We start from the raw sequence: 13,840 nt of genomic DNA on the forward strand, positions 1-13,840 counted from the left end.
CTCTCTCTCTCTCTCTCTCTCTCTCTGTGTGTGTGTGAAAAGATATGTGAAACAAGGGGTTATTCATGGAAGAATTCTATATTTTGTGAGATGCAATATTAACCACTAATCCCTTAAATGTATTTTCAAAAGATAATTAAATTAGTTGTAACAGGACAACATAGTCGATCAATAATTACACAATTTTCATAATTATCCCTTATTAAATATCACACGACTTGATTTTATACATGATTAGTTCTCTTCAATTAGGATTAATCCAAGATGGAGATCCGTTCTTACCCTTCTCACCATAACTTCATTCTCACCGAAACCTACCCCAAGGATCAACTAGTGCCACAAAAGGATAGTTTCAAATATTTACTCTCTATGAGTTACAAGGAGGGAGAGGTTGAGGATGATATATCAGATAAAGGCTGGGTGGTTAAGGTACGGGGTTATGTACCAATGCAACAAAAAGGCATTGATAAAACTTAAAAGGCAAATTCTATTGGGTGGCCATACACCTATGATAGATGGGCCCGATGTTGTACGCTAAACTTAGGCCTTCATGGAAGCAGCCTCTCTACCCCTTTCCATATCCCCCTTTCCATATCCTACCTCTTGGTGGGATATACTAGATACGTTGGGTTTTCAATCTATATAGTGTGCAGCAAACTGCAAATAAGAATACTTGGAAATCGGCCCCTTGAGGATTTTAACACAAGCTCTTGCTCATTCTAACCGAGTTTAGTAGGGGTACAACACATAAAAGTTAAACCAGATGCATTTGGCCAAATTTTGATCAAAATCCAAATTACAAAAACTAAAAATTAGTATTCTGGGGCAAAAGTAGACACAACTGAGGATGTTATCTGTAGAAACTCTCAAATACCAGAATCATAACAAGATCAACACAAGTCAACTGAGTCTACATTATCTATATACTTGTGTCCCAATCCAAACTCCATCAAATAGTTAAATCCCACTCCCAAGACAACTTAGATAAATGAATAATGAAAACAGATCAAGACTCCCACAGCTACTTAAACTCCACCATATATCATGATAAATAGACATACAGCCTCTTACATTGCTCTTTAGCAACTTTTATGTTTGTTTGTTTACTTCTCCTCCTCCTACAATCATTGCAATATATTCACGTATATATATTTATACCGAAAGAGATGCACCATTGTCCGCCATTGTCAGATTTAAGATCATATCAGCTGCCTTGGGAGCCCTGAAGAGGTAAACAAACAGATCACATAATCAACAAATTCTGATTTGTGTAAATACAGCATCAATTGTTTCTGTTTATGCATTTTCAAGATGCAAGTATGATAGATTGGAATGATCTTGAAGAAAACTAGTAGGGTATGTGGTTGTACAACTGTTTAATATATTTGACCATGATTTTTAACAAACCCACAAAAAAGAATGTTGAATATAGTTTATGTAGGATCAATTATTGCTCTCAGTATGTAAAGGGGGCTCACAGTTTTCCTGATTTCCAATATTCATGGCATGGCACCCTTGTTATTTTATACTTGATACTACTGTTTGATTATTCTAATATGGACTTCGAAAATTCTGAACTTTGCTTTCCTGGTGATAGGAATTTCATGTACTCAATTAATGAATAAGTAAAGAGAATAGTACAAGTTAATAAGATCAGGAAAGGGAGATAGCTTTTAATGTGTCTATAGAGGGTGAGCTCGGTGCAAATTCCAAGGTTGGGGGAGGAAGTCCTTTTACGTATTTAATACATTTCAAGTCTTTTGAATAAATCTAGCACTTTTTGAAGAGCCTTCTTATCATCTACTTCCTTTTAGCAGAAAACGATCTGCTTTTTCTGCTCAGGCAGATATATGAAAATTTCTTAGAAATGGCTAATTCATGCTTGTATGACTGCCTTTACCATGTGCCATGGGGAGGGTTTGCAATTTCCCCCTAGTATGGGGGTCAGAATGAGATGGTTAGAAAGAATACAAATGGTGTATGCCAATACAGTACAGGAATGAACGGTATATTAACCAGAAGGAATGGTTGCATTTATTTAGGCACCAAACTCAAAATAGGATCATAATGTTTCTGGTACCAATTTACTGCAAGCTTAGCTAACAAGTAACAACCCCATATTCTCTTGTGAATCCAATTACATAAAATAAACAGATTTCACTAAAACCACCAACAATTTTGGGGTTAAAATTTTTGGGGCATATTTCCTCCTTTACATCCTAGGCTCGCACTTTATTTGTACGGTTGTACCCAAGGTCTATGGCTTATAGAATGCGATTGGTACAGAAAATTGAAAGACTGCCGTAGTAATTGGTTACAAATCTAAACATGATAGCACACGTATGCAAGGAAGATAAAGAAGATAAGTACCACGACTCAGGTGGCTGGTACAGACTGGATGAACTGCCAAAGCATGATGCAAGCATTTCGGTGTTTATCACCCCCGGATTAAGTGCAACAATTGCCATTCCACTCGGCAACTCCTTTGCCACTGACTTGGTCAAGCCTTCAACTGCCCATTTTGAAGCACAATAAGGGGCCACCTGTTGCCATTTTACAAAATCACAAACCACGTCATGACAACATGGATTTATATGTGATATGCAGCAGTCTTAAACATATTGCTCCTTTCAATCCACATCTACTTTTGCTGGGTGATATAAAGATCAAGAAACAAGACTAGTGCAGGTATCTTCACATTTGCTTTATATAGTTGATGAATCTTTATACAGTTGCAGAAATGAGGATGCTTAGATGGACCTGTGGAAGAACCATGTTTGAAAGGATACAGAACGAGGTCTTCCGGACAGTGTTGGGAGTGGCACCTATCATGGATAAGTTGACAGAGGGATGATTATGGTGCTTTGACCACGTCGTAGGAGACAGATGGTGGTTCAAGTAAGAAAGATAGAAAGTGTGACGATTAAGGGGGGGGGGACGTGGGATGAGCAACTGAGGTTAGACATGGTGGACTTTAGGTATTTCCGAGGACATGATCTCTGATAGGAGCTCTTGGAGACGTAGGATTAGGGTAGCAAACTAGGGTAGGGACACGTAGCTACAGTTGACGGTATGTAGGCAGCTGGAGAGGTAGAGGGTGGGAGATACGATTAGTAAGTTAGACATAGGGTGTGTGACCTCTTTATATTGGTCATCTGATACATCGGCAATATGCACTTTGGTTTCAGGATTGAAATTCAGAAAGTAATTAAGCTATGACCAGCTGTCCAATGTAAATCACTTAACTTCTTGTTTTGTAATTTAGAACTTTTACCTGTGCTGCAGCAGACCTTCCCCACCCAGACGACATATTGACAAGAATCCCTTGCTTTTTCTCAATCATAAGGGGAATGAAGTGGCGTAACATATTTGCTATTCCCTTGAGATTAGTATCTATGACAGCATTAAATTCCTCCTCTGGAACCTCCCATAGTCTGTTGTTTTTGTTTATCGTACCTGCATTATTTACTGAAGATATGGTTCTATAAGTAGATTTCCACTTGATAAAACAAAAGGCACAACAGTAGAACAAATAATGCACCACAAGGAACATTCCGCTACAACACAATCATAAAGATCAACTGAATAATACTACAATCAATCTCGGTCCATAATACATATAACAATATCTAGACATCAAGCATAAAAGAACGATACAAACCGTAGCTTATTTGGCAGATCTCCTTGCTTTCAAATATTATAGAGAATACTTGCTATTCCGCTCATGCATCATGTCATGTATAGGTATAACTTCCCATACTTGGTTACATAAATTTTAGACCTTAAAAACCAATGAACTAACTAATGACAACATATCTTCTATCTATTACAAAGCCGCACTTATGGGGGACACTATTAGAATCTGAAAACGCAAGCCATAGCCTTTCAAAGTTTGGACACATAGCAAGGTCTCTAATAATGTTTATTACTTTATTAAATCATCTGTCCGCTTCATGTAAAATGTGATTGTTCCCAGTGCATCAGAACGTGCATTATTGACGATCTGTTTTTACCACAAGTCATCAATATAGGTTGTTTAAACATTGCTATCTGTATCTGTACAAGGAAAAATATGCAGGGCATGAGTGCCAAAGATAGAAAAGCGAACAAGATGTTAATGGTATTTGACCAAAAAGAATGACAGAATCAGATAAACAGAAGGTGTGACAAGGTACGAATGAGTACTCACTTTAACAGACTCTAATTTGCTTATACTTTACAGGGTAAGATGCAAAATGTGAATGTTAAGAGTTAAAGATGTATTGTATTACAAGCCAATTTTGGGTTTTAAACGTACGTCAAATACATCCAAGTACAGCATCCTACAGTGGAGCTGGTAATCAGATTTCAAGTGGCAACAGGAACAAGGGTGTTTAAAGATTCCATTACCAATGATATCTGGAACACCCTTCTTTTCCATTACAACTCGTGCCAACTCCTGAACACTGCTATTTGAACACTGGAAAGACAGAAAAAGATAATTCATCAGCATCTAACAAAAATCTAAGCCCAGTGGGTATCACTTCCTTCCAGTTTCTTCCCTAAATCAGAGTCGACTTCATGAAGTTTCATTATCTCAAATTGAAAATCTATTACCAAACAAAATAAACCCTCAAGTTTTTACTCAAACTATTCTTGAAATGGGAATTATTTTCACTGATTCCTACAGCTGCTTCTGGGATTGAATTGCAAATGAGGACATAATTCCCCATAAAAGAAAAAACTTTACAGATTTAATTAGAGCCAGTAAAGAGGTACCGCACCTTAAACACTGAAATCAATTGTTAAAAAATAAGCGACTTCACGTATAAACACGAGAAAATCATAATGAATTCATAGATTTCTTCCCTGAGTGCTCATGTAAAAATGCACATCCATAGGAGTAGAGATAAGATAAACAGGGACCACTAACCACGTCAACATTCATGAAGAGGTGTTTTTCAGAGGAAGAGGAAGAAGAAGAAGATGAAGGTCCAGAAGAAAGCTCCAATTGGAGAGAATCGAGTTTGTCTTGAGTTCGAGAGCAGCCAATGACAGAATGGCCTCTCTTCCCCAATTCTAGGGCTAGGGCTTTCCCAAGACCTCTGCTAACCCCTGTTATCAGCACCGTCCTTTGGGCGACGGCCCCACCACCACCACCTAAACCACCGTTCATCACAGCGTTCAAAGTCGTCGCCGTCATTTCGTATTTTCCCACCGACTGCTTTTCTTCCAACTCCTGGTGTTGGTTATTTGAAATCCAACTGTATAGTTACAAATATTTTTCTTATATATTGCCGAAACTACCCCTACCCGTTTTAGGTGGTGTTTAGAATTGTTTATAAAAACAACTTATTGACTATTCTAGTGTGATACCGGTAATAAACATTTTTTAGTGTTTGGATAAATAATTTATACCGGTAATAATTTTTTTTCAAGAAGTTAAACTCTTCTAACTTATAATAAGTTGATAATTGCTTTTGTATAAAAACATAAATTGTTTCAAATAAGCAATCCCAAACACCCCCTTATAATTTTGGGATTGCGAATTTAAAACGACATGCTTTTCAACTTCTCTAGTGTTAAATAGGGTTTTTATAAAAATCGTTTGGATTTATTTATGGTTGTATCAAAACGTAATAAACTGATAAGTATTTTTTTTTTCTCCGTCCAAACACTAAAAACTCATTATTAGTGGTAGCATATTGGAATAAGTTAATAAATTAGAAATGAATAACTTATCAAAAACTCATTATCATCGATGCCAAACCGAAACAATAGTTCTTTTTTTTTTTTTCTGATCTAAACACTAAAAATTATTTATTGCTAATACCACGTTGACATAAGTTAATAAGCAATTCCAAACTAAAATAAAATTTATTTTCTAATCCAACAACGTTTTCATTTTATAAATTACAATATTAATTATATTATTAAAATATTATTTATCTCTTTTAAATATTTAATTTTAAATTTTTTTTATTGGTAAAAATAAAAAAAATAATTTCTCTATTCCAAGTAATCACTTTTTATAAAGTCTTTAAATGTAGAGAAATTTTCACTTTCTTCCTACTTTCTCCATTTTGTAGAAGGTATCGGAAAACCTATTGAAGCAAAAATTCCCAAGATTTCCATTTGGTATAATCTAGTGGAGATGAATTAAGAGGCTGTTTACCGATGCCAGCTTACAGGTAATTGTAAACACTTTCATTTAACTTATCGAGTAAAATTTTAGTCCATAAAAAAGACATCACATGGAACATTCTTATTTGATAAGCTTACCAGGTAATAGTAGCTACTTTCATTTACCGCGTAAGACTCTTGCTTCTTGTTATTGTTCTTACCGGGTAATATTTTCAATCATTGTCATGTTAATTCGATAAGGTAAAGCTTTGAGATAAACATTTACCGGATAAATGTTTAGTAAATGACTCCTAAGTCAACCACATTTTTGGAGTTCTTGTACAACCTTGATTCTTACCCTCAATCTTGTGTGAAATGACATTTTATTCGTGTTTTATATATTATCTTTGGCGTTTACTGTGACACCCTAAAATTGGGTAAATAAATAAATATGAAACTTTGAATGAGAAAATGAGACTCAATACTTGATGATTCTTGTTTCTATGATTAAAAAATTAATTTTTTAGAGTTTTTACAATGACAACGATGGAAAATGAGTCCAAAAACCTTAAAAATGGACAGACGGTGAGTGAGAGGGTGCAAGTGTCGCTCGAAAATGACTGGACAACGACATGGAACCAGTAGGGCTATGTTTCTAGGCTGATCTCTATAGGTTATGTCTAGTTGTTGGACTTAACATTTGCGTCCATGTAATTTTAGTTTTTTTTTAACTTCAATCAGATCAAATACAATTTTAGGTTTAAAAGTTTGATATTTTAGATGATTAGAAGGGTACTCGCATAATGCAGCGAGATACATCTCGATTTTAGTATTTTTTTTTGTCTTAATCGATATTATAGTACGGTTTTATATGGGTTTGAGAAAACAATACTGTTTTTATTTTTGAATAAAATATAAATATGAAAATATTATAAAAAATAAAAAAAATATTGATATAAGTATCATTTAAAATTTCTCCTTTTTTGTATTTTTTTAATTCATTTTTTTTTTTGGTTTAATCATATAATTTTTATAATAATTAAGTATTTTGTTAGAACTTAATAATTATATTTTAGTTTTTTATATAAAATGAAATGTTTATCCTCTATTTGATTATGTTTATCTGAAGTTGATTACACGACAAACATGAAGCTTTAATAAGTTGTATTTGCACATAATTTACTTGTAATATTGAATTTTAAGTAATATGCATCAATAAACAATATTTTATGAAAAATGATTTTTAAGAGTTTTTGTCAAATGCTTTATAATATAGTATAGATATAGATATTTAAGATAATAATTAAGTATTCTGTTAAAACTTAATTTTATCTTAATTATATTTTAGATTTTTTATATTTAAAATAATGTTTATCATGTATTTGATTATATTTATCTGCAGTTAGTTATACGAATTCAAATATATATTTTTAATAAAATGTATTCATGCACATTCTACTTGTGATCTTGAATTTTAAGTAATATGCATCAATAAACAATACTTTATGAATTAGTTTGAGAGTTTTTGTCAAATGTTTTATAATATAGTATAAATTAGTTTGATGAATTTTATTGGGTAAATATGTGTTGGATTTTAATTTAATCAATTGAATTAATAGTAGATTGAGTTATTAAGGTTCTATTAATTAAGTAAATTGATTTGTAAATAATTAATATATTAATTTAAGTACCAATTTAGTTAGTGCATTATTTTATTTTTATCTTAGAAAAATTATTTAATTTAATTAATTAATTCTTGAAGGTTCTTATTAAATTATCTTTTAATAGTTAACTAGAAGAATACTCGTGCAATGCAGCGAGATACATCGAGATAATGTTTTGTTTTATTTTTTGTCTCTATCGATGTAACACGGTTTTATGTGATTTTGAGAAAGCGATAATGTTTATATTCATAAAAATATGAAAAAAATATATAAATATAAGTATCAAATTAACTATTTAAAAATTCTCGTTCTGTATGTAGCCTCTTTAATTCAAAATTATTATTATTATTTAATTTATGTTTAATAACGAACTAATTTATTTTTGATTTAATAACATAATTTTTATAAGGATAATAATCAAGTATTATGTTATAAGTGTAACTTAATGATTATCTTAATTATATTTTAGATTTTTCATATTTAAAATGAGATGTTTATCATGTACTTGATCATGTTTATCTGCAGTTAGTTACACGAATTCAAACATGAAACTTTAATAAGTTGTAATTACGCACAATTTACTTGTAACTTCGAATTTTAAGTAATATGCATCAATAAACAGTACTTCATGCATAAAAAATGGGTTTTAAGAGTATTTGTCAAATGCTTTATAATATAATATAGATAAGTGTTACAAAGGCGTCGTAATTTAATATAATCAATTGTTTTGGACACCGTAATATGGAACAAAAGTTTATGTTAGTTATTTGAAGGATAAATCGTTGTTTAGAGTCATTATCAATCATAGTACTGTTTGTTTGGTTTATGCAACCTTAGATTTTAACACAAAAATAGAACTCAGTGCAAGTATACACCTTGAACTACTATCATATTGTTAACAAGTACATTAAGTAACAAATATCGTTCCAACATAAAAAAGCTTGTAAAGTTCTTCAAAAGTCTGGTCTTTAAAAACTAAATTCAGATGGCGAATTCCAGGGATTTGTTTTATCTAAAATTAGGTGGTTTGATGAACAACTAAGAAAATATCAGTCATAAAAAGAAGCAAATAGGTGCAAAGATTGATTAAGACATAGAACAAGTGATCCAATAGAAAGTTGACATATCACTTCTGCAATAGTCCTATAATACCACATAATGGTTCTATAATATTGTCATAGTATCAACTATCGGGTCAGACGACCTCTTAAGAGTACACACATGCCAACGTGCTATCGATACAATATCATTTATGTTAGACGTCGTGAATCCTAACACAACACAGTGTTACCATCCTACACCGTAGGATATTAGATACTAAAGCTCTTTATAGCCTTCTCCTACTAACTCAGGTTTCCTTATTTATCTTAACTCAGAAAGTTAATGCATTTTCATACATAAAATTAGTTGTCAATTAATTCAATGTAATCTTCAACAATATTAATCACCAGAAACAAATAGTTATGCAATAATGCTAATAAGACATCTTTGTATTTTTACGTCAGCTTTGGTCTTTCTCTTACACCCCACGCTAAGACGATTAGCCCATCATCGCTCGGTTTTTTCTTGCGAATGATGTAAAGATTGAAAAGTAAAATACAGATACGAAAAAGTAAATTGCATAGAATAAATTGTAAATATGTAAATGAGTGTAAATTATAGTGCAAATTTATAAATGACTGTAAATTATAGTGCAAATTTATAAATGACTGAAAGATAAATTGCAGAAAAGTAAATTACAGTAATTAAAATACTCGAAATTTAAGTACTAGAAAGTAAAATACTGGAAATTAAATTGCAGAGAAGTAAAGTGCAAGAAAATGTAAAATACTATAAATCAAATGACATAAAGTAAAGACAACTAAGTACTTGCAAGAAAGTAAATAACTTGAAACTTGCAGGCCAAATCACGAAACATGCAAAACGAGTTTCGTCACTAAAAGTGAGAAACTACTTGTAAACACTTGGAAAACGTATTTTTAGCTAAGGGAATTAATCGTGAGCCACAAAAGACGAAATCCAATGTATTGCAGTAATGATCGATTAATTTCGATTTAGAACGGAATATAGAAAGCTTTTGAGAATCGAAAGTAACCAAGAAGGAGATAAATTCCAAATATTTGAACTTAGATTAAACCTGAAAATGAGTATAATATAGCAATGAACAATAACAATTCGGCTCCTTGGATAGAAAACCGGATAACAAGAGCTAGAAAGCAAATAGAAAACTAAATTAAACCCAAAGATTAATTGTTTTTTGAACTAAATATTAAGTCCTATTAATAAATACAAGGCTCAGGAAAGAAGATAGGTCAACTAGTACAAAAGATAAGTTTAAACCATAAGCTAACCCATAGCCTATGTCCAAAATCTGCAAGAAAAGTCGTAAGCCCAAAGTTCCGGTCCAAAAGTAAGGATGCGACTCACTGCACACTCTTATAGGACTGCTACAACACCACTCCAGCAAAAGATTCCTGTAGGACTGCTACAGAACTGACCAGAAACTTCAAAAATCTGTATAATTAACAAAATAACATAAGATTATGATATAATACTACTATTTTATATAAAACTCAGAAATTACATAATATGACTAAAAGGACTCAATTGGACACTAATGAACAAATAAAACAAAGAAAAATGATGTAATAGGGTTAGTAAATTAACATCTATCAGTTTGATAATATAATAATAAGATTAAAGTGTTGTATTTGGATTTTTTAATAATTATTGAGACGCTTTAATTTAGAGGGATGAATTCATAAAATTATAAAGAGATTAATTAGATGTTACAGAACATCATAAATTTAAGTGCTTGGAGTTTTTGCTAAAGTTGGTCGAGATTGACCGAGTTGACTGAGAGTTGTATTTTACCTCGCTTGACTCACAAGGATTTTAACAATGGATCAAATGGATATATTTGAGAAATATTAAGAGACTGAGATTTTGAGTTTGACCATAATTGACTATTGTTATTTTTAGAGAAATCAATATATATATATATATATATATATATATATATATTAAAAAACAAACAAGTATGTATAACATGACCTCTTCTAAAAACTAGGAGCTCTTATATATATATATATATATATATTTTTTTTTTTCCTCATTTCTTCGACTTTTCCTACCTCAATATTGATTTTTCATTTTGATATTCACTTTAAGCCCTTTCCCATTCTCCAAACTCAACTAGGGTTATTTTTCAATTTTCCTCATCTATCTTGCCTCCAAGTTTTCATTTCATCATCTTTGGTTTCGTTTTGGTTAACGGGTATTCCAAGGAACGAAAACTGGAGGATGGAGAGAAAATCTTGGTGGATATTTTGATTGAAAACCTTTTGCTATGATTATTGATCATCGCCGAATGCCTATTGGAGCCAGTAGCTTCGTGGTGCATCTTGGAAACAAAATGGTTTGACCTCCGGGCAGAAAAGTCGATAGGAAAGACCTGTAAGTTCATTATCTTATCCTCCTCCAAATAATCTACGTTTTTTTCCTACGAAAATGATCGTGCGGTTGGTTTCTTTAGTTTTGTTTTCTTTTGTTTTTCTTTTACTTCTAATATGTTTTGAGTAAGTTTTACAGGTTGGCCCCAAACTCTTCTAAGTGATGAATAATCAATGGCTTATAAAATTTGAAGATGTAGCTATTTGGTACATCGTTGGTTTTTTAGGCATCATTTATCTCAACCTTCATTCCAAAAATCTCTTTTATTTAATCGATATATTAGTATAGAGCTTTATTGACATGTTAATCTTGAATCTGCTTCTTAATGGTTTTTATAGATGAAAGTATATCCCATTTGACCATTAAAACACTAGAAGGCATCCAATATGTTATGTCTGCTATGAGTGTCACCTTACTAACATATATTGATAAATAATATATTCAATGATTTACATTTCTTTGACGAGTCTATAAGAATGATCTTTTTGGTTATTGATACAACCGCTCGACGCACAATGATTTCGATGAAAGAGGCTCACATAACAGGCGTGGCCTCTAATACGATCAATAGTCTGGAGAAAGAGAAAAGCCAATTCTTGCCCGAAACTGGTACAATGGTTTAATGCAATAAGTTGGGGGATATTATTTTCTTGGTTTTTTACGATCTTGTTATTATCTTTTTCTGTTAGTTATGTTTAGTTTTTGCATATTATATCCATGATATTTATAGGACATAGATGAGTAACAACTCGATCCGTGTTTCAGATCAATCATGACCAATAAACCTTTAGCAAACTCTGATATCCATCATGTCTATTTCCAAAACTTGGCATATTTTTATTCATACTTCTAAATTATATATTTATCTAATTATGATTTGTTTTATAAGTCAAATTATGTTATGGTTAATGGTTATTTAGAGCTCTATGATTGAATTTCGTTTTTAGGCAATATACACTATATTTCAATTATTAAATGATCGTAAAATAAAACCTGAGAGAGAGTTCATTTAGCTACAAATCAATATACAATCCATGTTAGTTTAAGTCTCATCTATATTTTATTATTGTTTTTAGGAAGTTCAAGGTAATACTATTTGTTTATATATTTTTACGATATTTTTAGTAGTTTATATTTGGAATTGATTGTTCTTAGAGTTTAATATTATGATGCAAAATATTTTCTAGACTTTAGGTTGGATAGCTCATGAATTTGTCACTTTTCTTCACATTTAAGCATGCTTTTTTATTTATTTGTAGTTTTGGTGTTAGATTTGTTGTCCAACTTTCTTTTTCATGTTTTATGGTCTTTTTACTCATTTATATGCTTATTATTTAACATGTAAGCATAAATCTTGACAATTGCTTTTTAAATATATTGCATCATGTTATGTATCATTGTGAGCTATGGCTATATATAATAGTATAACGCATCAAGATTGGAAGAAGAATTGGAGGATGGCGTTACAACAATCATTCCAAGTCTGAGATCATATCTTATTATCTGAGGAGAGGGGAAATTTGTCGTCAAATGATGGTGACCACAACTGTGCAAAATTGTATGAAAGCTACAAACAATTAATTGTGAAATTAAGCACAATTTAATATGAAATTATCTCCGGTAAACATCAGATAAATTGGTGGAGAGCATTATCGACTAAGACCAAATGCCTACTGGAGCCAACATCTTTGGGTGGATCTTGGAAACAAACCAAGTTGACCCCCGACTAAACAAATAAGCAAGAAACACTGTAAGTTCATCATCATCTCTCCGTCCTTATATGCTATTCTCTTTTAAGAAGTATCTGGGAGGATATGGCGAGGAAAAACATTTCAAACTGAATTTGATGTGTCTAGAATATGATATGTGTCAACTTGTAAATTACATATAGTTTATAACATATAACAAGTAATGGATACAAAGATTGTGTTCATCTGTAATTGAATTGACATAAAATATTGTTGATCCTCTCTCTCTCTTTTGATTTTATGATAATCCCTTGTATCCTATGCGAAGTATTTATATTTTTGTTTTTCAGTTCTAGCGATCATCACTGAGTCTGTTTAGTGATCGCTGAAGAACTTGTATTATAAATCCAATCAGTGACAACGATACTTCAAGAAGACAACACTCACACCAAAGAACCTTCAACGAAAGTCGAAGACTGAAACTGAAGATTAGAGACTGGCGAATACATGATCTGAAGCGGTATTTAGTGATTACAAGCTTGTCTACATATGTGTGAAGACTGCCCAAGCCTCAGTGAATGCTGAAGAGACCTTCAGGTTATTCCAGCATTCAGCGATCAAAAGAAGCTTGTCAAACACGATTGTTGTTAACCTGTCCTTATACACACAAAGAACAAACCCATACCCTTTCTAAACGTTAGTACGGTACGAAACCAATTAGGGCGTGTTTGGTTTGCTGGATTTGAAGGGATTTGGAGGGATTTGGATTTGAAATCCATTCCAATCCCACGTTTGGTTTGTAGGAATGATAGGATTTCAAATCCTGGGATTCACTTGAAATCCCGTGAACCATGGATTTCAAAATCCTTTGAAAATACATGGGATTTCAAAATCCTTTGAAAATACATGGGATTTCAAAATCCCATCCCCGTG

At 32.1% G+C, this 13,840-nt stretch overlaps 1 protein-coding gene across 1 annotated transcript; it reads right to left on the reverse strand.

Moving 5' to 3' along the window:
- Positions 1-832: 832 nt before the first annotated feature.
- Positions 833-5,235, reverse strand: LOC112501813 (NADPH-dependent pterin aldehyde reductase). Its single transcript, XM_025105541.1, has 5 exons — positions 4,913-5,235; positions 4,390-4,459; positions 3,275-3,468; positions 2,371-2,543; positions 833-1,222 (listed from the first exon to the last, which is right to left on the reverse strand). The coding sequence occupies exons 1-5, from the start codon at positions 5,180-5,182 to the stop codon at positions 1,153-1,155; spliced, it is 777 nt and encodes a 258-aa protein (XP_024961309.1). The 5' UTR covers positions 5,183-5,235; the 3' UTR covers positions 833-1,152.
- Between the last annotated feature and the right edge of the window lie 8,605 nt (positions 5,236-13,840).

The sequence above is a fragment of the Cynara cardunculus genome, unplaced genomic scaffold (assembly GCF_001531365.2).
Source record: "Cynara cardunculus var. scolymus isolate 2C unplaced genomic scaffold, CcrdV1 Un_Scaffold_589, whole genome shotgun sequence".
Lineage (NCBI taxonomy): Eukaryota > Viridiplantae > Streptophyta > Magnoliopsida > Asterales > Asteraceae > Cynara > Cynara cardunculus.